The 24,573-nt window shown below is 44.5% G+C and overlaps 1 protein-coding gene across 1 annotated transcript in view; it reads left to right on the top strand.

Annotated features, from left to right (window-relative positions):
* Positions 1-266: 266 nt before the first annotated feature.
* LOC144682482 (melatonin receptor type 1B-like) overlaps positions 267-24,573 on the top strand; it is an 84,906-nt gene continuing 60,599 nt past the window's right edge. Inside the window, exon 1 of the mRNA XM_078544880.1 lies at positions 267-456. Coding sequence (XP_078401006.1) covers positions 267-456 — 190 coding nt within the window. The remainder of the gene's footprint in view (positions 457-24,573) is intronic.

Raw genomic sequence — 24,573 nt, forward strand, 5'->3', positions numbered from 1 at the left:
GGGGGGTTTATTTGGCAGAGGGAGAAGGGAAGGGATATAAAAGGATGTGGGTGCCGACCTCGATCTAATCAATAGTGAATGCATAACTAGCTGGCGTAATAGATTTCCACCCATTAAAAACCTCGCCACTCTAACGGGGTTAGTTACTCCTATCCAAATGGCAACAAGACGGAAAAGATCCGGCTATTTCTAAAAAAAAAGGTATCAGTTCGTTCCCCCCTCCCGTTCTAAAAGCTGTGGGACGGTGCGAGCGAAAACTTCCAGTCATGCCAGAAAATGTCTCGCTGAAGAATTATTCGGCTTTCGCCAGGACTCCCACCTTGGGAAGGACTTCTCGGCCCGCCTGGGAAGTGACTGCGCTGTCCAGCGTGCTGATCTTCACCACCGCGGTGGACATCCTGGGGAACTTCCTGGTTATCGTGTCCGTCATCAGAAATAAAAAACTGAGAAATACCGGTAAGTCAATCTGCGCTTTCATACACTGCAAGCTTACATCCGATTGCCTTTGCAAAGTTGATATGGAACAGCCGAGCTTAGCTCAATTATTAGTGTCCCGCTGTTAACGTGACAGTGTCTCGCTACATCTTTAAATAAAAACTTTTACCTAAATGAAGCTGGAACATCTTTTAATGTTCTGCATTTAGATCTAATTTGTCGAACCCAGATCTCCGGAGCAACAGCTGTTATTTTAAATAGAAATGCACACATTTTGTTTTATTATTTACCACTTGCCAATGATTGGAAATTCTAAACCCACAACTGCTAACAAATGCTGGACTGATGGGCAATTTGTGTAAATAATGACAAATCTAACTGGTTTTCATCAAAAAAAGCCGAACAGTCAGAAGCACCGGTACAAGTAAAAGGATCCAGCGAGAGAGAGAGATGTCATAATTCTGGCAAATATGTTAGCTGACGTTCTCTAGTATGAACTGATTTATCCTAGCGCCGTCTCTCGGGCTGTTTCCCAATTAGTCTCACTGGCCTTCAACTGAAGCGGGTTGGCTCGAGTGTTGTCAACCGTACATTATAAAACATTAAGCATTCTGAGAATGTTTCTGTTTAACGCGGCCGGATAAACGTCTGCACCTTGTTAAGCAGCGAGATACAAATATAACGAATCAAATCCGTTTCATTGACTATCGGAAACCTTGAGGTGCGAGAACTTACTGTTGGTCCACTTGTCTTACTCCTCTGCAGCAACCTTGGTGTTGTAGTTCTCACTTTTTGGAACTAAAGTGGGCAATACTGCAGGAAAGAAAGCTATTCTTTTAAAAGCCACGGGAATGTGGTAACTCGGTCAGAGGGGTGAATAATTTACCAATGTGTTGTACATTGGGATGCTAGGACGCAGTTCCCGCTCCTTATTTTTCAGATGGCGAGTTCTTGATCTTAAATCAGCCCAGCTGAAGGAAACGTCAAGTATGAGTTGCTTCTTCACATGAAGAATAGAAATATTGGAATGTGAGGGCACCCAGGTTGCTTAGCAAGGGGCTCAGTAGATACTGGCAGATGGTTAGATCACATTCAGGTCTCCCAGTTGGCCCGTGTGGTTAATAGGGGATTTAAAGGGTGGAAGACAAAATATATCTTATAAGAGGGTAAAAGTGTTTAATCAATCAACGATTTAGTATAGTTTACTTAAATGATATATTACTAAAAGATCTGTTATGCCAAAATGTTATTCCAGATATTAGTGTTATTTGATTTTTTGTATTCAATCACTTGCATAGATCTTTTTCAACTCTAATATAACCCAACCAACAACTTTTGGAAACTTAGAAATATCTTTCCTAGTTTTGTTATTTTCCCAAATCCTGAGTTAGTCCCTCTCCCTTTCTCCTGTTCTCTCCAGGTGCCACTGCCACTGTGCCGGTGCCTGGTAACAGTAGTGATGATTGTGCGAGAGTCTTATGGTGTCCTGTGAGATACAGTTCTACTCTGATTCAGGTTGTACTATGGATAGAACTATGCTTAGTATAGAGAGTGCAAATACTGATCATATGTGTAAGACAGATATCATTTATAAAACAGATGAACTTTTCTTAATTTGTAAGCAACTTGATAAAACTTTGATAGGATAGTAAAGATATTCTGGAGTCACTAGCAGGTATATCCATTTCACTTACTCATCTGCTCCAATCTTTGTAAACAATTACACAACATCTGTTTCTATTTGTGTTAATACTTCATTCTGCTGTGACTTGCCATCTGCTTTATTCTGTGCATGTCAATTAAAAACTAGTTCCTACTTGGTTTTCTGCTTGGCTTTATATGTACCCTATATATCATATATATTCCATACACATGAAACATCAATGTGTCCATACACACATCAATTGTGTTCAAGTAACACATACTTCTTGCAATGAAAGCAGAGTACCAAATTTATTAATCCAATGTATGATACGTGTGGTTTTGCTCTCTTTATATATTGACTTATAGTACATTATTAGCAAAGACTTGCAACATTTTGTGGCCAAATTAGTATCTTTATTGCAAAAGTACTTTAAATGCAGGATTCCTAGCTATTCTTTCATCAAAGATTTTAACAGAATCAAAACTTCTCATTCTGGAAAATAACACAAACCTGTCCATGTGTACAAACAGGGCTTGGAATATAAATGCAAATTTTGTCAAGAGTCTGATCTTGTGACCTGTTTATAGTCAGAATATGGAAGTTTCATTGGGAAATGTTCTCTCCTGAATTGAGAAGGCAGGTTTACATCAGAAGGGCTCAATATTATTCATGGAGCAATTCCTTGAAATCTGCTTGCTATGATTTCAGCCTCTATCATCAAAGAAAACAACTTTCTTGTTCAATGGCAAAGTCCTTGATTAGGATTCAAGTTTCATAGCAACATTATAACTGCTGCTTCCATGAGTCTGGGTTTGTGATGTGGCATGCTCATTGTAATCAGACTGTGTTGACACACTGAAGGATATAAACTATTATCATTATCTTTATCTACAGAATCAATGCTGATATATTCTTATAACTTATCCTTTCCAAAACCTTTTCATTCAAATCTAGTGTATCTTCATTTTCAGCAAAACGAATAGCTTTTAAATAGTATGTTGTATTTTTTAAATTCATTCATGGGATTTGGGCATCACTGGCTAGGCCAGCATTTATTGCCCACCTCTAATTGCCCTTGAGAAGGTGGTAGTGAGCTGCCTTCTTCAACCACTGCGTATAGTGTTGATACAACCGCAGTGCTGTTAGGGAGGGAGTTTCAGGATTTTGACCCAGCGACAGTGAAGGAAAGGCAATATATTTCCAGGTCAGGATGGTGAGTGGAGGAAAACTTCCAGATGGTGGTGTTCCCATGTGTCTGCTGCCCTTGGCTTTCCATGTGGTAGTGGTCACGTGTTTGGAAGGTGCTGTCTAAGGACCCTTCATGAGTTCCTGCAGTGCATCTGTTAGATGGTAAAAATTGCTGTCACTGTGTGTTGTTGTTGGAGGGAGTGAATGTCTGTGATGGGGTACCAATCAAGCATGTTGCTTTGTCCTGGATGGTGTCGAGCTTCTTGAGTGTTGTTGGAGCTGCACTCATCCAGGCAAGTGGGGAGTGTCCCATCAGACTCCTAACTTCTGCCTTGTAGATGGTGGACAGGCTTTGGGGAGTCAGGAGATGAGTTACTTGCCACAGGATTCCTAGACTCTTGCCTGCTCTTGTAGCCACAATATTTATATGACTAGTCCAGTTCTGTTTCTGGTAAATGATAACCACCCCACCCCCCACCTCCACACACCCCCCCCCCCCCCCCCCGGATGTAGATAATGGAGGATTCACGATGGTAATGCCATTGAATGTCAATGGGCAATGGTTAGATTCTCGCTGTTGGAGATGGTCATTGACTGGCACTTGTGTGGTGTGAAAATCACTTGTCACTTGTCAGCCCAAGCCTGGATATTGTCCAGGTCTTGTTGTATTTGGACATGGACTGCTTCAGTATCTGAGGAGTCGCGAATGATGCTGAACATTGTGCAATCATCATCAAGCATCCCCACTTCTGACCTTATGATGGAAGGAGGGTCATTGATGAAGTAGCTGTAAATGGTTGGGCCGAGGACACTACCCTGAGGAACTCCCGCAATGATGTCCTGAAATTGAGATGATTGCCCTTCAACAACCAAAACCATCTTCCTTTGTGCTAGGTATGACTTCAACTAGCGGAGAGATTTCCCCCTGATTCCCATTGACTCCAGTTTTGCTTGGGCTCCTTGACGCCACACTTGATTAAATGCTGCCTTGATGTCACTCTCACCTCACCTCTGGAGTTCACCTCTTTTGTCCATGTTTGAACCAAGGCTGTAGTAAGGTCAAGAGCTGAGTTGCCCTGGTGGAACCCAAACTGAGCATCAGTGAGCAGGTTATTGCTAAGCAAGTGCTGCTTGATAACATTGTCGATGACCTGTTCCATCACTTTACTGATGATTGAAAGTAGACTGATGGGATGGTAATTGGTCGAGTTGGATTTGTCCTGCTTTTTGTGCACAGGATATATATGGGCAATTTTCCACATTGCCAGGTAGATTCCAGTGTTGTAGCTGTCCTGGAACAGCTTGGTTAGGAGCACAGCAAGTTCTGGAGCACAAGTCTTTAGCACTATTGCCAGAATGTTGTCAGGGCCCATAGCCTTTGCAGTATCCAATGCCTTCAGCTGTTTTTTGATATCATGTGGAGTGAATTGAATTGGCTGCGGACTGGCATCTGTGATGTTGGGGACCTCCAGAGGAGGCCGAGATGGATCATCCACTCAGCACTTCTGGCTGAAAATTGTTGCGAATGTACTGATGTGCTTGGCTCCCCCATCGTTGAAGATGGGGCGAATTTATGGAGCCTCCTCCTGCAATGAGTTGCTTAATTCCCCACCACCATTCACAACTGGATGTAGCAGGACTGCAGAGCTTAGATCTGATCCATTGGTTGTAGAATCACTTAGTTCTGTCTGTCATTTGCTGCTTATGCTGTTTGGCATGCAAGTAATCCTGTGTTATACCTCCACCAGGTTGACACCTCACTTTTAGGTGTGCCTGGTGTTGCTTCTGGCATGTCCTCCTGCACTCTTCATTGAACCAGGGTTGATCCCCTAGCTTGATGGTGATGGCAGAGTGGGGGATAAGCCAGGCCATGAGGTTACAGCTTGTGTTTGTGTACAATTCTGCTGCTGCTGATGGCCCACAGTGCCTCATGGTTGCCCAGTCTTGAGTTGCTAGATCTGTTTGAAATCTATCCCATTTAGCACATTGGCAGTGCCACAAAACACACAACTCCACAAGGACTGTGCGGTGGTCACTCCTACACATACTGTCATGGACAGATGCATCAGTGGAAGGCAGAATGGTGAGGATGATGTCAAGAGTGTTTTTCCCTTTTGTTGGTTCCTTCCATCTGCTGCACACCTAGTCTAGCAGTTATGTTCGTTACGACAGCCAGCTGAATCAGTTGTGGTGCTACCAAGCCACTATTGATGGTGGACATTGAAGTTTCCCACCCAGAGTACATTCTGCGCCCTTGCCACCCTCATTGCTTCCTCCAAGTGGTTTTCAACATGGAACAGCACTGATTCATCAGCTGAGGGAGGCGTGGGGGGAGTGAGAGAGTGGGATGCTCATGGTAATCAGCGGGAGGTTTCCTTGCCCATGTTTGACTTGATGCCATGAGACTTCATGGTGTCTTGAGTCGATGTTGAGGACTCCCAGGACAACTCTGTCCTGACTGTATACCACTGTGCTGTCATCTCTGCTGGGTCTGTCCTGCTGGTGGCACAGGACATACCCAGGGATGGTGATGGTGGTGTCTAGGACATTGTCTGTATGGTATATTTCCATGAGTATGACTATGTCAGGCTGTTGCTTGCATATGAGACAGCTCTCCAAATTTTTGCACAAGCCCCGAGATGTTAGTAAGGAGGACTTTGCAGGGTCAACAGGGCTTGGTGTGCCGTTGTCGTTTCCGGTACCTCGGTTGATGCCGTGTGTTGCATCCAATTCCATTCCTTTTAGACTTTTTAGTGGATTGACACAACTAAGTGACTTGCTAGCCATTTCAGAAGGCAGTTAAGAGTCAACCACATTGCTGTGGGTCTGGAGTCAAATGTAGGCCAGACCTGGTAAGGACGGCAGATTTCCTTCCCTAAAGGGCATTCGTGAAACAGACAGGTTTTACGACAATTGACAATGGTTTCATGGGGCACAATTTTGCCCTTGGAGGGCAGGCTTGGCGGGGGCAGGTGGGGGCAGTCGGGAAGCTGACTGCTGCCCACGATTGGCACCACACCACAATTTCATGCTGGCTGGCCAATCAAGGCCTGCCCAGTGTGAAACGTGAGCGGCAGCGCTAAGCACTGCCTGTGCGGGAGGGAGGAAGAGTGCAAGCTGGCCGAGTGCGAACTTCACGCACGCGCACAAGAGAGTGCTATATAATCCCCCGAGGCACAGAGCTGGATGAAGAGATATAAAAAAAAAAATTTTAAAAATAAAAATGTAATAAAACATGTCTCTTCATGTGACTCTGTCACATAAGCAGGGACATGTTATAATGAAAAATTAAATTTATTAAATTTTATTTTTATTTGCTTTTGGAAACCTCAACCCGCCCTTGGATGAGGTTTCCAAAAAAATGTAAAAGCCGCTTGGCCTTTTTGTCTGTTCGCCACCTATTAATTGATAACTTAAGACCTTAACAGGCCTCTTAATTGTCGGCAGGCGTGCTGCTGGCTCTGGTGCGCGCCCGCCGACCGAACTATCACGTGACTGCTCTTTGGTGTCAGCTGACATCAACTTGCGTCATTTCACGCTCAAGCGGGTTGGGCGCGCACCCGCCCGCTGAGTGAAAATTTCTGTCCATGGTCATCATTAGACTTTTAATTCCAGATTTTCACTGAATTCCAATTTCACCAACTGCCACGGTGGGGTTCAAACCCAGGCCCCCAAAGTATTACCCTGGGCCTCTGGGTTGCGAGTCCAGCGACAATACCACTATGCCAGCACTTCCTCTCCAACACCTCAAATAATTGTCCCCACCTTTTTGCCACACTTTGCCAATTCCATCATCTCATCCACCCCTCTCATGTCATTCCAACCTTCTCATGCCATCCTTCTCCTGACATCCCCATCCATCCCATAAATTCGATCCCATTCCTCATGGAAACAATCGCTCCAGCTTTACTTTATTATACAGCAGGATTGACTTTACACAGCAATGTACCTTTCTATGCATTCCTGCACACAAATCCTTAAATACTCCAAAGACGCCCTTCCACCTGGTGTAGCAAGATGATGCGTGTACATGTAATCACAATCACTTTGGGCTTTGCAGAAGAAGACTACATAAGAAGAGCAGGTTAGTTAACACAGAAGGAGAAGCTCTCAACCTACATCCAGTCATCCAATAAATGGAAGTTGCCCTGAAGTTTTGAGGAACGAGGAGTTTGAAAGTAAGAGCTTGCCTGCAGTTTAGGCCTACTAGCTTTCTCTTTCTATCAATTCTACCAAGTCACTGACTGGCATTGAAGATATTTTGTTTGTTTTCACGATGTGACTATCACTGCCTTGGATATCTTGGACTGCATTGTGCAATAGGTCTGGTTGCCAGTTTGGACAGGCTTGGGAATTGAGTGGCAGATTTTCTCTCATGTACCTGTGCCCACGGTTGAACTATACCTCGAATCAGGCACAGAGACAGATTGGACAATGTTAATAATTCTGTCTCTTGCGAAGGCAACTTATCAGGATCCTTCCAGCACATTTTTCCGATGGCTGTACATTTGCAGAAGGGATGCAATGCTTGTGACCCCAAAGCTACGGAAGTTACAAATCCAACAGTTGAGCCATTTCAGAATCTAATTCACATTGTCTGTGGGTCACCTCAATCTAAATAGACTCTCAAAGATACACATCAGATATGTGTCACATTCTCCTGCCTAGAAGAGTGCAATGAAGAAGCACTAGGTTCTTAGTAGAACTTAATAGAACACATCAGTCACGTAATTGGGTGCATCAGCATAATAAACGCTTACAGAAGCACACTTCACAGTTAAGGTAATTACATTTCAGTGCAGTGTAGTTTAAGTGTGCTCAGAATGATTTCTTTTTATAGTTAAAAAAATGCTGGAATTACTCAACAGGTCAAGCAGCATCTGTGAAGACAGAATTTCAAGTTAATGACCTTTCATCAGGACAGAAGAAAGATAGAAATGCAAGAGTTTTTAAACCAGTGGAAGGGGGAGGGGCAGGAAGAACAAAGGAGAAGGCCTAAACAAAAACAAAAATACCTGGAAAAACACAGCAGGTCTGACAGCATCTGCGGAGAAGAACACAGTTAACGTTTCGAGTCCGTATGACTCTTCAACAGAACTAAGGAAAACTAGAAAAGAGGTGAAGTGCAAGCTGGTTTAAGGGGGGGTGGGGGTGGGACAGGTAGGGCTGGATAGCGGGCCAGTGATAGGTAGAGATAGCCAAAAGATGTCATAGACAAAAGGACAAAGAGGTGTTGACGGTGGTGATATTATCTAAGAAATGTGCTAATGGTGACATTAAGGGTAGAAAGCAGGACGAGCAAGGTACAGATAGTCCTAGTGGGGGTGGGGTGGGGGGAAGGGATCGAAATAGGCTAAAAGGTAGAGATAAAACAATGATTTAAAAATAATGGAAGTAGGTGAGAAAAGAAAAATTTATATAAATTATTGGAAAAAGGGGGATTGGAAAGGGGGTGGGGATGGAGGAGAGAGTTCATGATCTAAAGTTGTTGAACTCAATATTCAGTCCGGAAGGCTGTAAAGTGCCTAGTCGGAAGATGAGGTGCTGTTCCTCCAGTTTGCATTGAGCTTCACTGGAACATTGCAGCAGGCGAAGGATGGACATGTGGGCATGAGAGCAGGGTGGTGTGTTGAAACGGCAAGCGACAGGGAGGTCTGGGTTATGCTTGCGGACAGACCGAAGGTGTTCCACAAAGCGGTCACCCAGTCTGCGTTTGGTCTCTCCAATGTAGAGGAAACTGCATTGGGAGCAGCGAATGCAGTAGACTAAATTGAGGGAAGTGCAAGTGAAATGCTGCTTCACTTGAAAGGAGTGTTTGGGTCCTTGGACGGTGAGGAGGGGGGAAGTAAAGGGGCAGGTGTTGCAACTTCTGCGGTTGCATGGGAAGGTGCCGTGGGAGGGGGTAGAGGTGTAGGGGGTGATGGAGGAGTGGACCAGGGTGTCACGGAAGGAACGATCCCTGCGGAATGCCGCCGGTGGCGGGGGGCGGGGTGGGGGTAGGTGGTGGAGGGAAGATGTGTTTGGTGGTGGCATCATGCTGGAGTTGGCGGAAATGGCGGAGGATGATCCTTTGAATGCGGAGGCTGGTGGGGTGATAAGTGAGGACAAGGGGGACCCTATCATGGTTCTGGGAGAGAGAGGAAGGTGTGAGGGCGGATGCACGGGAGATGAGCCGGACACGGTTGAGGGCCCTGTCAACCACCGTGGGTGGAAAACCTTGGTTATGGAAGAAGGAAGACATGTCAGAGGAACAGTTTTTGAAGATGGCATCATCAGAATAGATGCGACGGAGGCGAAGGAAAATGGTTTTCCAGCATCTGCAGTTTTTTGCTTTAATAAAAGGAGAAGGCCTGATAGGGTGGGGGGCAGGGGAGATTAAATAACAAAACATTTCATGATGCAAACGCCAAAGAGAATGGGAATAGGTATGCTAAAGGAATAAAGGTTGTGTCCAAATGAGGTGTGAATGGTTACATAGCAACCGTTTGAATGCAACATGGAGTAATAAAGAAAGAAACAAGACAAAATCAACCCAGCAAAACAAAAAAAAAGAAAAAATCACATAGAACAAGATGATGGCAGAGGTTTTGATCTAAAGTTGTTGAGCTTAAGGTTGAGTTCAGAAGGCTGTACAGCGCCAAGTTGAAAGACAAGATGATGTTCCTTGAGCTTGTGTTGTGTTTCACTGGAACACAGCAGCAGGCCATGGACAGAAAGGTCAGCTTGAAAGTAAGGTAGAGGAATAAAATGACAAGCAGCTCAGGTTAATGCTTGTGGACAGAATGGAAATATTTCACAAAGCGGTCAGTCTGCCTGTGTAGAGGAGACTACATCGTGAATAGCAAATATAGTATACTAAGTTGAAAGAAGTACAAATAAATTGCTGTTTTACTTGGAAGGAGTGTTTGGGGCCTTGGACAGTAAGAAGGGAAGAGGTGAAGGGACAAGTTCCAGCTCTTGCATGGAAAGATGCCGTATGGAAGGGAGGGGGTGTTAGGGATGACTCAGGAGTGGAATAAGGTGTCGCAGAGAGAATTATCCCTTTGAAATGTAGATAGGGGAGGCCAGGGGAAGATATGTTTGCTGGTGGCATTATGCTGGAGCTAGCAGAAATGGTGGAGGATGATTTGTTGATTACAAAATTTGGTGGAGTGGAAGATGAGGACAAGGGGAAACCTATCAAAGTTCTGGGAGGGAGGGAAAGGGGTGCGAGTTGAAGTGTGTGAACTGGATTGGACACAGTGGAAGGCCCTGTCAACCATGCTGGGTGGCAATCCTCGGTCGAGGAAAAAGGAAATAGAAGCATTGATGTAGAAGGTTGCAGAATCAGAAAAAATGGGATGACGATGAAGAAACTGGGAGAATGAAATGGAATCCTCACAGGAAGCAAGGTGTGAAGAAATAAAAACAAAAAGCTAAAAGCTACTGCGGATGCTGGAAATCCAAAACAAAAACAGAATTACCTGGAAAAACTCAGCAGGTCTGGCAGCATCGGTGGAGAAGAAATCAGTTAACGTTTCGAGCCTTCACGGCCCTTCGGCAGAACTGAAGCATAGTTAGGAGAGGGGTGAAATATAAGCTGGTTTAAGGTGGTGGGGGGGGGCGGTGGGGGAAGAGAGAAGTTGAGGGTGTGGTGATTGTGGAGATAAGCAAGCTGTGATAGGAGCAGACAATCAAAAGATGTCACAGACAAAAGGATCAAAGAGGTGTTGAAGGTGGTGATATTTGTCTAAGAAAAGTGCTAATTAAGAATGGAAGACAGGACACTCAAAGTACAGCTCTAGTGGGGGTGGGGTGGAAAAGACTAACAAGGTTTTAGTTTTAGATTTAAAAATAATGGAAATAGGTGGGGAAAGAAGAATCTATATAAATTATTGAAAAAAAGGGGGAGGAGAAACGGGGTGGGGATGGGGGGAGGGGAAGTTTAAGAAAGGGTGTGGTGTTTAAGGGGTGTGAAGAAATGTAGTCGAGGTAGCTGTGGGAGTCCATGGGTTTGTCGTGAACATTAGTAGATCGCCTACCCACAGAAATTAAGACAGAGAAGTTGAGAAAGGGAAGGGAAGAGCCAGAGATGGACCAGGTGAAGGTGAGGGAAGTGTGGAAATTGGAAACAAAGTCAATGAAGTTTTCCAGTTCATAGTGAGAGCAGGAGGTAGCAATGGTTTTTATGGTTTTGGATAATGTATCAACAGATAAAAGGAACAGGATGTTACATAGGATTATTACAATGATATACAGCACAGAAGTAGGCTATTTGGCCCAACCATGGCATTTATGTCCTAATCAAGCCTCCTCTCATCTATCCTGATCAAAATTTATCAGTAATTCTCTATCCTTCGCTCTCATATTGCCCAGCTTTCCCTTAAATACATTTACACCATTCGCTTCAACCATTCCCTGTGATAGCGAGTTCTACATTTTTACCGTTCTTTGGGGAAATAAGTTCATTCTGAATTCCCTATTGGAATTCTTGGTGACCATCTTATATTGATGGCCTCTAGTTATGCTCTTCCCAGAAGTGTAAACATTCTCCTTTGTGCTCGCCCTTTGTACTTACAAAACATTTCATAATTTTAAAGACTCCTTTGAGGTCACCCCCTCAGCTTTCATTTTTCAAGAGAAATGAGACCCACCCTGTCTGTCCCAGGCATTCCTGGTATCATTCTTGTAAATCTTAGCATCCTCTCCAGTGCCTCTATATCCTTTTATAATATGGTGATCAGAACTGCACATAGTATTCTAAGTGTGGTGTAACTAAGGTTCAACACAGGTTTAGCATAACTTCCCTACTTTTCAATTCTATCCCTCTTGAAATAAAGCTTAATGCTTGGGTTGCTTTTTATGGCCTTGCTAACCTGTGGCACAATTGTTAGTGATTAGAGCATTTGCATTCCAAGTTCCTTTTGTTCCTTTACTCCACCTGGACTTAGACCTTCCAAATAATAAGTGACCTCCCTACTGAAATGCACGACCTCGCATTTATCGGTGTTGAACTTCATTTGCCAAGTATTTGCCCAATCTTCAAGTTTATTAATGTCCTCCTGTAATTTGTTGTAGTCCTCCTCAATATTGACTATGCCTCCTCTCAACTTGGCATCATTGGCAAATTTAGAAATTGTGCTTTTGATTCCAAAGTCTAATCATTAATGTAGATTGTGAACAGCTGTGGCCCCAGCACCACTTCACACCCTTTGCCACTATGAAAAGCTGCAATTTACTCCCACTTTCGGCTTTCTGTCTTGAAGCTAAGTAGCAATCCATTTTGTCACTGGTCCCCTGGCTCTGCATTCTTTGACCTTATTCATTAGTCTGTTATGGGGCCCCTTACTGAAAGTCTTTTGAAAATCCAGATAAATTGTATCAACTGCATTGCCATTGTCTATTCTGTCACCTTCTCAGAAAATCAATAAGGTTGGTCAAGCAATATCTTCCTTTTCGAAATCCGTGGTGATTATTCATTATTTTATTTTACTTCTCTAGATTTTTTCCATTCTTTCCTTTAGAAGGAATTCCATTACTGTTCTATCCTCTGAAGTTAAGCTGACTGGTCTATAATTCCTCAGATATGTTCCATCCCCTTTTTTAAATATAGATATTATGTTAGCTATCTGCCAGTGCTTTGGCACTATACCTTTTTCTAATAAATTACGAAATATATATAGTAATGCCTCTGCTATCCCTTCCCAAGATTATTTTAAAATCCATGGATGCAATCCATCCAGAACAGAGGTTTATCCTCCTTGATTTTGATTCATTTCATTGTCCACTGCCACGTCCATCTGTTCTATTTACCCGATAAATACAAAAGGAAAATAAATATTTATTATTTCTGCCATTTCTCTATCATTACATGTGGCATTATCCCATCTAATCCCTTAATGGCTCTTTCCCCATCGCAACCTTCCATTTTTATATTGATGTGCTTGTAAAATATTTTTCAATTTTGTTTTATTTTCCTTGAAAATTTAATTTTGTAGGTTGCCTTTGCCTTCCTTATTGTATTTTTGACTTTTTTCCTAATCTCTTTATATTTCTCTTATTGTGTATACCTCTATTGTCTATGCACTTAATGTATGTCTCCTTCCTTACCCTCAATTGTTCCCTTATGTCTTTATTCATCCATGGTGTCTCATTAGTGTTTAGTTTGTTCTTATCTTTTAGCATAATATAATTTCCTACACTCTGTTGGACATTGTTTTAAATGTTTCCCACTATTGTTCTACCTCGTTGTTTGCCAATATTATCACCCATTTTATTTTCCCAAGTTCTATTCTCAACCTTCCAACTCAGCTTTTCTCCAATCTATTAACCTGGTTTTCATCATACATATGCTCTTCTCTAATATCATCTTAAAATGTATTATATTATGGTCACTATTGCCTAGACGATCCCTTACTTTTACTTCTCTTTCCTGTTGTGGTTCATTCCCCAATACCAGATGAGATAGGGAATCTTTCTTTGATGAGCTTTTGCTTATTGGGTTATGAAGGAATCCTGTACACATTGTAGGAACTTCATCCCCTTATCCCGTTCACCAATGTCTTCTTTCAAATAATATCAGTGTAATTGAAACCTCCCATGATTATTATTCCATATGTTTTTACTCAATTCCCTAATTTCCCTACCTATTTCTTCTTCCACCTCCCTTCCACAATTAGGTGGTCTCTTGTTCTCATGTTTTGCTTTCAGAAAGAAGAGCCCCTTGCTCTGGTAGTAACATATTCTGCTATCTGACTTTTATGACACTATTAACACCTGCTTTAGTCTTTAACATTATCATTACCACTCTGTTGTCTTGTGTCCATGTCATTTTTGTCATTTTACCTCTCCTGACATCCAACCGATCCCTGACCTATATTGCTCCACCTGCTCCACCCTTCACCTTGTCAACAGCATAGAACCTAATGCATTTCAACCTCTTTTCTACTCTAAAGAAGAGCTATACAGGCTTGAAATGTCAACTTTATTTCTCTCTCCACAGATGCTGCTGGACCTGCTGAGCTTTCCAGCATTTTCCGTTTTTGTTTATTCTTTCCTATGCTCTTTCCCAGAACTTGTTTCCCTTTAGGTTGCTTATATAACTTGTAGATCCCTCCACCCATCTTACTAGGTTAAAGCCTTTACTACTTCCCTATTTACGATTTCAGCTAGGACACAGTCCAACCCCAGTTCGGCTGGAGCCTTCCCATCAGTGTAACTCCTTAATGGTTGAATTAGCGCTAATGATAATGACCTGGTTTCCTGTGTTGGTTTTTTTCAGCATAATTTGCCCCATATCGTCTAAATTAGTGCAAAGGTTTGAGGGGTTTCACATGCAAGTTACATTCAATAAAGTTGAGTTCCTGCAATCTTGTGTATTAATATAAAAACATCATGCTAGATGTCAACTGCACCCACAAAACTGACTAAAGTCAAATTAATTGTCATTGTGATTTCTCACTAGTTGTGGGCCTTGGAGGAGGCTTTTAGACTGACACTTATTTTAGGCACAAAGACACTAATAGGCAAGTGTTAAAAAGTTTTAAATATTTATTTTAATTTACTAGGAAACAGATTACTTTACACTAATGTAACTAGTAAATGCTTTGTATAGTTTTTTTTAAATGTCATTTTCAGATATTTAAAATTGGGCATATGGAAAATTGGGAATGACTGGCAGTGGACTGGGCTGTCTAATTAAAAATGTTTATTTTTTGGGATCAACCTGTTTTCAACTGTGTTAATAAGACAACACCAAGTTAGCAGTCTTAAATACATCAAGGAATATTTTTAATGTCAAATTTTTTAAAGTTACATTCTAACAGGCTGCTTAGTTGCCCTGGGTCAAGGCAAACTTTCCATTGGGCGGTATGCAAATGAGTTTGAGCAGAAAGTCAACAAAACTTTGACTGCAATTTGTTTCTGGATCGCTGATTGTGCAGAAACCTTTGGCCAATTTGATGAACGCATATTTGTTGACAGCATGATAAATATGGAGGCAGAACTGTTCATGAAATGAGAGATGAAGTATTTTGGAGAATGAATTGCCAACAGCAATTTGGTACAGTTTAGTCATCTAGCAAAAATGTTTGAGAAGCTGGATCTTCAGACTTTCCCTACTCAAATTGTTGTTTCCTTGTCCCTATTTGTTGCCTTGCTTCTCTGGGTTCTCTTTACGGATATTTATTTGAATGTTGAAGCTACAGAGCGTGTAACAGAATATGATGACGTTTCTTTTCTCGACTGCAAACTGTCTCCTTAAAAACTTCTCCCCTGTCTGCTCCACCCTCCCCTCCAACAATAAGTATGAGAAACTCATGGACTTCTTTGTCACTAAGATTGAGACTATCTGATCAGCTGCTTCTGCCACTTCCTTCCATTCCCTATCAGGCCAAACTTCTTCTTAAACTCCCTTCCTGCCCTAGCACTGAACTTGCATTGTTCTCTAGTTTCTCTCCTTTCTCCCCTCATGCCTTCCCAAGCTCATCTTGCATATGAGACTGCTCTCTTGCTCCCTCAAAACTACCCCCACTAAACTGCTGGTCACTCAACTTCCTTTCTTGATTCCTATGTTAGCTGACATTTTTAACAATTCTTTCCCTTCAGGTACTGTCCTTCTATCCTTCAAATCTGCTGTCCTCATCCCTCTCCTAAAAAAAACCTTTGACCCTTGCAAACTACCACCCCCACCTTCAACCCCTCCTTCCTCGACAAACTCCTTGCACTTGTGTCGCCTGCCAAATCTGTGCCCATCTTTCCTGGGACTCCATGTTTGAATCCTTCCTGTCAGGAATTCGTACCCCCACATACGTATACACTGACGAGATCCAGTTCTACCTCCCCACCACCATTCTTGACTCCTTCATTGTCACTAAGTTATCTAAGTCACTAAGGATGCCTGTCTGACATCCAATGCTGGATAAGCAGAAAATTCTTCCAATTAAATATGGGAAAGACCAAAATCATTGTGTTTGGCCCTTACAACAAACCCTGCTTTCAGATACCAACTCCACCCCTCTCCATGGTAACTACCTGAGGCTGAACCAGGCTGTTTGAACCTGAGATGAAATTCTGACCACATACCCACATCATCACTCAGACTGCATATTTCCACCTCTACAACATAGCCCGACTTCGCCTCTACCTCAGCTAATATCAGGAATGGACGGGTTGTCTTATGAGGAAAGGTTGGACAGACTAGGCTTGTTTCCACTGGAGTTTAGAAGAGTAAGAGGTGTCTTGATCGAAACCTTTAAGACCCTGAGGGGCCTTGACAGGGTGGATGTGGAGAGGGTGTTTCCTCTTGTGGAAGAATCTAGAACTAGGTAGGGGTCACTGTTTAAAAATAAGGGGTCGCCCATTTAAAACAGAGATGAGGTGAAATTTTTTCATTCAGAGGGTCATGAGTATTTGGAACTCTCTTTCTGATAATGTGGTGGAAGCAGAGTCTTTGAATATTTTTAAAGCAGAGGTGGATAGATTCTTGGTAAGTAAGGGGGTGATAGGTTATCAGGGGTAGGCGGGATGCAGATTTCAGGTTGCTATCAGATCAGCCATGATCCTATTAAATGGTGGAGCAGGCTCGAGGGGCTGAATGGCCTACTCCTGCTCCTTGTCCGCATGTTTGTATTGCTGCGGAAACCCGTACCTACAGCTTTGTTACCTCTATATTTAACTATTCCAATGCACCACTGGCCACATTCTACCCTAAATTTGAGGTCATCCGAAATTCTAATGCCTGTGCCCTTGCTTGCAGCAAGTTGTGTCCACCTATCACTTCTGTGCTTGCTGACCTACATCGAATCTGTTAAGCAACGTCGCAATTTTAAAATTCTCATCCTTATTTTCAAATCTCTGCATGGTCTCGCCCTTCCTTCTCGCTGCAATCTTCCCCAGGCGTACAGATCTCTGAGATAACTGCGTTCCTCTAATTCTAACCTCTTGAGCATCCCCACTTTTAATTGTGTAACTTACTGAAGGCTGTGCCTTCAGCTCCCTATATCTTAAGCTCTGGAACTCTTTCCCTATACCTCTCAATCTCTCTACCTCGCTTTCCTTCTTTAAGACACTCCTTAAAACCTACCTCTCTGACAAAACTTTTGATTATCTCTTTTGATTATTTGTGCTAATATTTCCTTCTGTGGCTCAAATTTGTCAAAATTTGCATCATAGCACTCCGGTAATGTGCCTCAGGACATTACATTAAAAGTGCTATATAAAGACAAGTTGTTACTAATAATGTTGAATAATATGTGAGGGTGACTTACTCCTAGTCAGTTGTCATTCAGAAGTTCAAAGCAATATGGCAGATTAGGAACTCCTTGATAGTGAACAGTTGTATAAGGACAGTGTTTCAAAGGTTAGTTTTGTATTTTGTGTCAGTGTAGGAGAAAGGCCTTTGTTATTTTAATAATTCTGAGAAAAATGGTATAAGTAATTGCTGTTAATCCATTGCTTGTATTTTGGGCATTTAATTGATTTGTTTACTGTTCACTTAATCCATCTAGTAGTTTATAAACAAAGCCATGACCTGATAAAGTAAAGGGTGAGTATCCTTTATCCATAAATCTGAAAACCGAACACATCCTAAAAACTCCACATTTTTGAAGCTCATCGATCTTTAGCATGTCTAGTTGTTTAACTGCACTGTTTACCTTGCAATTCTTGTGGCAAACAATTCAAAAAGAAAGTTAATACAGGTACCCTGTATTTATTATTCAGTGATGCATCTTACGTTTATAGCCATTTTATTTACTTTAGACTATAGCTAGCCTAGGCTTAGGCTATTATAATGTAAATTTATATGCGGTATTCAAAAAAACAAAATTATCTGAAACCTAAAATGCAATTGTCCCCGAGGGTTACGGATAAAGGATATTATTCTTCGGCATACCAAAGTTAATTAAATCAAATGACTGCAACTGGTATATCCAAGATGTCAGAATATAGTGATTCTCTGTTTGAACCTAGATTTTCTTACATAGAAATCAGTGTTATGAAACTGATTTTGAATATTAGTATTCAAGCATTTAGCATTTTCATATGAAGTTCTTTGTCATCAATTTAACAGAGGCCTTAGTTTGTTGAGTTAAACTAGTTTCAAGGCACGAGTGTTTTCATGAAAATAAAAGTGAGTTTTATCTGTCAAGCTGTAAACACGGTTTCAGTCCCTGAACAAGGCAAAGGGCAAAAAAAGCAAAAATTGTGAGAAGAAACATCACATTATTACCATGTGTGAATCATCACCAAAAACACAAAGTAAATTCTGTGTTAACTTGTGGAAATGATACCAATCAGTTTTCATAGATATATACCAGATACTGTTAGTAACAGCAAAGATTAAGTAATGGATAGTACCTCTAAGGCCTCATGGAAGTGTAATAAGCCTGAGCTAACAGCAGGATAAATTACAGAGCTCACGGGATATATGACAGCCCACACAAAATTACATTGCAGCAGCAAGATTGGCAGGTGGAGGAACTGCATTTGGCATGAGGCCAAAAATCAGTTTCCCAGCATAGGGACGAACTTTTGCAATTCTGTCCCCAGGACTTCAAAAGCGTGTTAAAGGCAGGTCGAGCTTCCCAAAAAACAGTGCCGGGCTGTCCCTAACAGCACTGTGGGTGTACATACACCACATGGAATGCAGTGGTTCAAGAAGGCAGCTCACCACCACCTCCTGAAGGGCAATTAGGGATGGGCAATAAATGCTGGCCTAGCCAGCGACACCCACATCCTGCAAATGAAGTAAAAAAAAAGGATGTCTGTGGAGTGTTAGTGCCGGCTGTCCTGGGAGAGATATTGCAGAATGTCCGGGGAGAGATAGTGCAGAATGTCCGGGGAGAGATAGTGCAGAATGTCCGGGGAGAGATAGTGCAGGTTGTCTGGGGAGGGATAGTGTAGGCTGTCTGGGGGGGATAGTGCAGGCTGTCTGGAGAGGGATAGTGCAGACTGTCTGGGGGGGATAGTGCAGGCTGTCTGGAGAGGGATAGTGCAGACTGTCTGGGGGGGGATAGTGCAGGCTGTCTGGAGAGGGATAGTGCAGACTGTCCGGAGAGGGATAGTGCAGACTGTCTGGGGAGGGATAGTGCAGAATGTCTGGGGAGGGATAGTGCAGACTGTCTGGGGAGGGATAGTGCAGACTGTCTGGGGAGGGATAGTGCAGAATGTCCGGGGAGGGATAGTGCAGACTGTCTGGGGAGGGATAGTGCAGGCTGTCTGGGGGGGGTAGTGCAGGCTGTCTGGAGAGGGATAGTGCAGACTGTCTGGGGGGGATAGTGCAGGCTGTCTGGAGAGGGATAGTGCAGACTGTCCGGAGAGGGATAGTGCAGACTGTCTGGGGAGGGATAGTGCAGACTGTCTGGGGAGGGATAGTGCAGACTGTCTGGGGAGAGATAGTGCAGAATGTCTGGGGAGAGATAGTGCAGAATGTCTGGGGAGAGATAGTGCAGAATGTCTGGGGAGAGATAGTGCAGACTGTCTGGGGAGAGATAGTGCAGAATGTCTGGGGAGGGATAGTGCAGACTGTCTGGGGAGAGATAGTGCAGAATGTCTGGGGAGAGATAGTGCAGAATGTCTGGGGAGGCATAGTGCAGACTGTCTGGGGAGAGATAGTGCAGAATGTCCGGGGAGAGATAGTGCAGAATGTCCGGGGAGGGATAGTGCAGAATGTCCGGGGAGAGATATTGCAGAATGTCTGGGGAGGGATAGTGCAGAATGTCTGGGGAGGGATAGTGCAGAATGTCTGGGGAGGGATAGTGCAGAATGTCTGGGGAGGGATAGTGCAGAATGTCTGGGGAGAGATAGTGCAGAATGTCTGAGGAGAGATAGTGCAGAATGTCTGGGGAGGGATAGTGCAGAATGTCTGGGGAGAGATAGTGCAGAATGTCTGGGGAGAGATAGTGCAGAATGTCTGGGGAGGGATAGTGCAGAATGTCTGGGGAGGGATAGTGCAGAATGTCTGGGGAGGGATAGTGCAGACTGTCTGGGGAGAGATAGTGCAGAATGTCTGGGGAGAGATAGTGCAGAATGTCTGGGGAGGGATAGTGCAGAATGTCTGGGGAGAGATATTGCAGAATGTCTGGGGAGAGATAGTGCAGAATGTCTGGGGAGGGATAGTGCAGAATGTCTGGGGAGGGATAGTGCAGAATGTCTGGGGAGGGATAGTGCAGAATGTCTGGGGAGGGATAGTGCAGAATGTCCGGGGAGAGATAGTGCAGAATGTCTGGGGAGGGATAGTGCAGAATGTCTGGGGAGGGATAGTGCAGAATGTCTGGGGAGGGATAGTGCAGAATGTCTGGAGAGGGATAGTGCAGGATGTCTGGGGTGGAATAGTGTAGTCTGTCCTGGGAGGGATAGTACAGGCTGCCCGGGGAGAGGCAGTGCCGACTGTCTGAAGAAGGATAGTGCCGAGTATCCAGGGAGGGATCGTGCAGGCTGTGCATGGAGCGATAGTGCAGTATGTCCCGGGAGAGATAATGCAAGATGTTTGGGGCCAATAGATGCAGGCTGATCTGCTCAAGAAGGCAGTGGTCATGCTTTTTGGTTGGGGGAGGGGCTGTCCGGGTAGTGATGGTAGCAGAAGGAAGCGTTTAAAAGGTCCAGCCTTGGATGTTGAGGTTTTGGTCCTAAGGGTGAAGATTGGGGTACTGGATGTGGAGGATACGGTGAGTGTGACAGCGAGGAGGTGGATCCATTACAGTGGCAGTGTTGGGTCATAGTGAGGCACTGTGGGTTTCATAGGGGTGGTCATAAATGCCAGGTTAACGGTGACCTCGAAGACAGGAGGGGCACGGTCAGAATGGGCATCTGGACCTGCATAGTTAGGAGGTCGGGGGGGAGAGCAGAGATAAAGACAAAAAGTATTGTAGGGTCAAGGGTAATGGGGGAGGTGCAAGATAAACGGGGGGAGATGAAAGACAATGTGGTGATGGTGAAGAATGATAGGGAAATTTGGTGGGTGACATGGTGTGGGTAGAAGGTGCTGGACCTTCATCTATAGGAGATGCACACTATCGTTTAACTTGCCATGTGCAGTGCAGTCCCACAGTGAGAGCCAGGACTCAAAGTGGAGGAGGGTCTTCAGCAATGGGTGAAGTTATTGGTGTGCTTAGTGGGCCATCTAAAGGGGTGCCCTAATAAAAATTAGTCAACTGGATGGAGAGCCATGTTCAGGTGCATTCTCATTTTTATGGTCAAACCCTAAGACAGCAGCATTCCTCCATAACTCGTGGGTCTCATTGCAGCATCTTTCCAGCATCAGGGAGGCCTGGATCCACAGTGAAGATTGAGCTGAAGGCCATCTCCTCTTGACCGAAGAAGGGAAGTGGAGTTGCACGGGGCCCAGGAGGGGGATGTCTCCAATATACTGGGTTGGAACCTTGAGGTATCTGGATAGATAATAATGGCGGATAAGGAGATGGATGCTATGTATATGATGGCAAGGACAGGGTCTAATGAATGTGTTTCAAGGGTTTTGGAGGAAAATTCAATAGTGCATGAGGGAGGGTGTGAGGACATGGCTTTCATGACCCTGGCCCATGCAACATTTTTTCATACTCGTAGATGTCTGAACGAGAGGAGAACTCACCTGTGTGTCAGCCCTCCAGCCTGGGCTTCACCATGCCAGGATGTGGGGGTGTGTGTGGCGGGGGTGCCAGACATAGACTGATGCTAGGTACAGGCCTCCCCATTGGCTGAATTGATCAGGGACAGAGGGAAAGTTTTAAACAATGTGATGACTACATGGGTAACTGCAATGTTTTCACAGAGCACCTCAGGCACCCCAGATGATGGCTGAAGGCAACCTTGACATTTTGCCATAGGAAAAGAAAGATAAAGAAACATTAAGGACACAAAGGTGGCTCGTGTGATAAAATCACTGTAAATATCAATCACAATTGTAAATCTATGTATAATTGCATCATGTTTATGTTCGTGGTATTCTCATCAGGCTGTCATATCCTCTACTTCCCAGAACCCCAATCTTCACCCTCAGGACCAAAACTTCAACACCCATGGCTGCACCCTTTAAACGCTTCCCTCTGCTACCATCGCTGCCTGGACAGCCCCATGGTGCAACTGAGGAGGAACTGGTGCAGGGTAGCCCAGCACTGGGGACAGCAACGACGAGAGCAGCAAGAGGCAGCAGTTGCAGAGGCTGCTCCAAAAGCATTCTCAGAGGGATCCTAATGGGTGGCCAGTACCTGCTGGGAGGCCAGATTCAAACCAAAGCTACAACTTCAACAGTGACGCCCAAGGATATCTCCTACAGTTCAGGATCTTTATACCTTCCGCAGTGGATGATTCGAGACAATAAATGGTGAGCGGATAGGTCCACATTACCTGTGGGCGCTTGGCAATGAAGTGTGATGCCCTTAAACGCATTTGATCATTTCAGCAACTAGCAGTATGATGAGAATACCACAAGCATAAATATGATGCAGTTATACATAGGTTTACAATTGTGATTGATATTTACAGTGATTATACCACATGCACCACCTTTGTGTCCTTAATGTTTCTTTATCGTTCTTTTTCTATTGCTATGTCCAGGTACAACCCTGACATCCACAGCTGAGGTGGAGACAGCCTGCTGAATGCTATGCCCTGTTGAGCTAACTGCTGCGGTCTGTTGACTGTGGTGACTTTCAGGGGGGGTGGGGGCATCCTCTGGTGGCTTGAGGCCTAGTGGGCCCCGGCAAGTGCAGTGTCCTTGGCCTGACCTGTTGGAGGCAATAGGGTCACTGGCAAAGAGTAGTTGGAGCGGCAGGGCACCCTTGGAGTGTCCTGGAATGAAGCCCTCAGGCACACCTCCTTCCTGTGGGTGCCAGAAGGCAACTCCCTGACTCCCTGAGCAGAAGGGGCACCTGGAGAGGGGTCGGGATGCCCCGCCCTGCTCTTGCCTAGCCACTGCTGCACTGCACCAATATCTGGAGTGACGGAGTACAGGTCTGAGCACATATCTGGCAGCCACTGTGCGTTCTGTGACCTGGGTCTTCAAGGCGGCCACCACCCTTTCCATGGATGCAGACAAGCACACGCATGCTGGAGCCACGACTGCAGACAGAACATGGACGGACTCCTTCAGCCTTCGGTCCAGTCTGCACATGGCCTCTGGCATCTCTGCCTGATGTTCCCCTGCGTGTCTCTGCATCTCCAACATGTCTCTTAGGACCGAGTCCAGAGACTTGTCATCTGCATGGAGCTGAGCAGGGGCCTGGTCTCCAGCAGTCCTCGGAGTATCAGAGACCTTGGCTGCCACTGCCTCTGTCAGCTCTGGACCTGTGTCAGTCATGTGCTCACCAGATTTTGACCCTGAGCCTACTCTAGGACATGCACCCACCAAGGTGAGTTTTTCTGCACTGGTGAAGGGTGCAAGTGAATGCCGTGATGGTGTATCCTCTGAGGCATCCTCCTCTCTGGTGGGTTTGGAACTGGGGCTGATCCAGGTTGCTGGCTTCCCCCATTTCTTAGTGGCATCTGAGAAAATGAGAAAAGAAACATTTAATGATTGACGCAGAAGGCTCCTTAATTTAGTAAATCTCTCACTCATTGGGCACAGCTGACAATTGCAGACAGGCAGCATCCTCCCTGGCTTCCTGACAGTGTCTTATCTCTCCCTCAGCACAGGTATGGTCCTACTCCATCCTGGCTATCTCTCCTTGAAAGGACTCTGATGTCTGGAATTCAACCTCCGGTCTGAGAGCGCTCGTGCTTGTTGTGAGCGTTCTTCTGCTGCAGAAAGACAGAGGATTGATTGTCATCCCAATGGTTGTATGAGCAGTTTAGGAGCATGTGTGCCTATGGCAGCTGCTGAGCACTCCCCAATAAGTGATTAAGAAGCAGAATGTCCTGCAAATGATATACAATTGAGAGCATGAAGTGGCTGCACATATTCAGTGCAGATATCCCATCTGCTGGTGAGTGCTATAAATCAAACTCCTGTGTGACATCCCTGTGCACTTATGCACTTAGACTGCCTGATGCCTCTACGAGTGTCAGTTTGCAGTAACTAGACAAAACACTTACCCTGGCAGAGCTCAGCAGATCATTCAACCTCTTCTTGCACTGCTTGGTGTCTCTGTGCTGGACACTAACCTCTGCTGCGACCTCCGTCCAGTCCTCCTTGGTCAGACAGGGAGGCATCCTGCTGCCATCCTGGGGAAAGAACTCCCCCTGCCTTTCCCGAATGGCCTGGAGGAGAATCTCTAGGGAGGCTTCGCTGGACCACGGGGGCTGCATGTTGTTTTTTTCTCTGGGACATTACGGACACCCAGACTGAAGCTCCCGGCCTGCAGTGAGTGAATGGCTGTCCAGCTGCCCTT

The sequence above is a fragment of the Cetorhinus maximus genome, chromosome 7 (genome assembly GCF_964194155.1).
Source record: "Cetorhinus maximus chromosome 7, sCetMax3.hap1.1, whole genome shotgun sequence".
NCBI classification, from domain to species: Eukaryota; Metazoa; Chordata; class Chondrichthyes; order Lamniformes; family Cetorhinidae; genus Cetorhinus; species Cetorhinus maximus.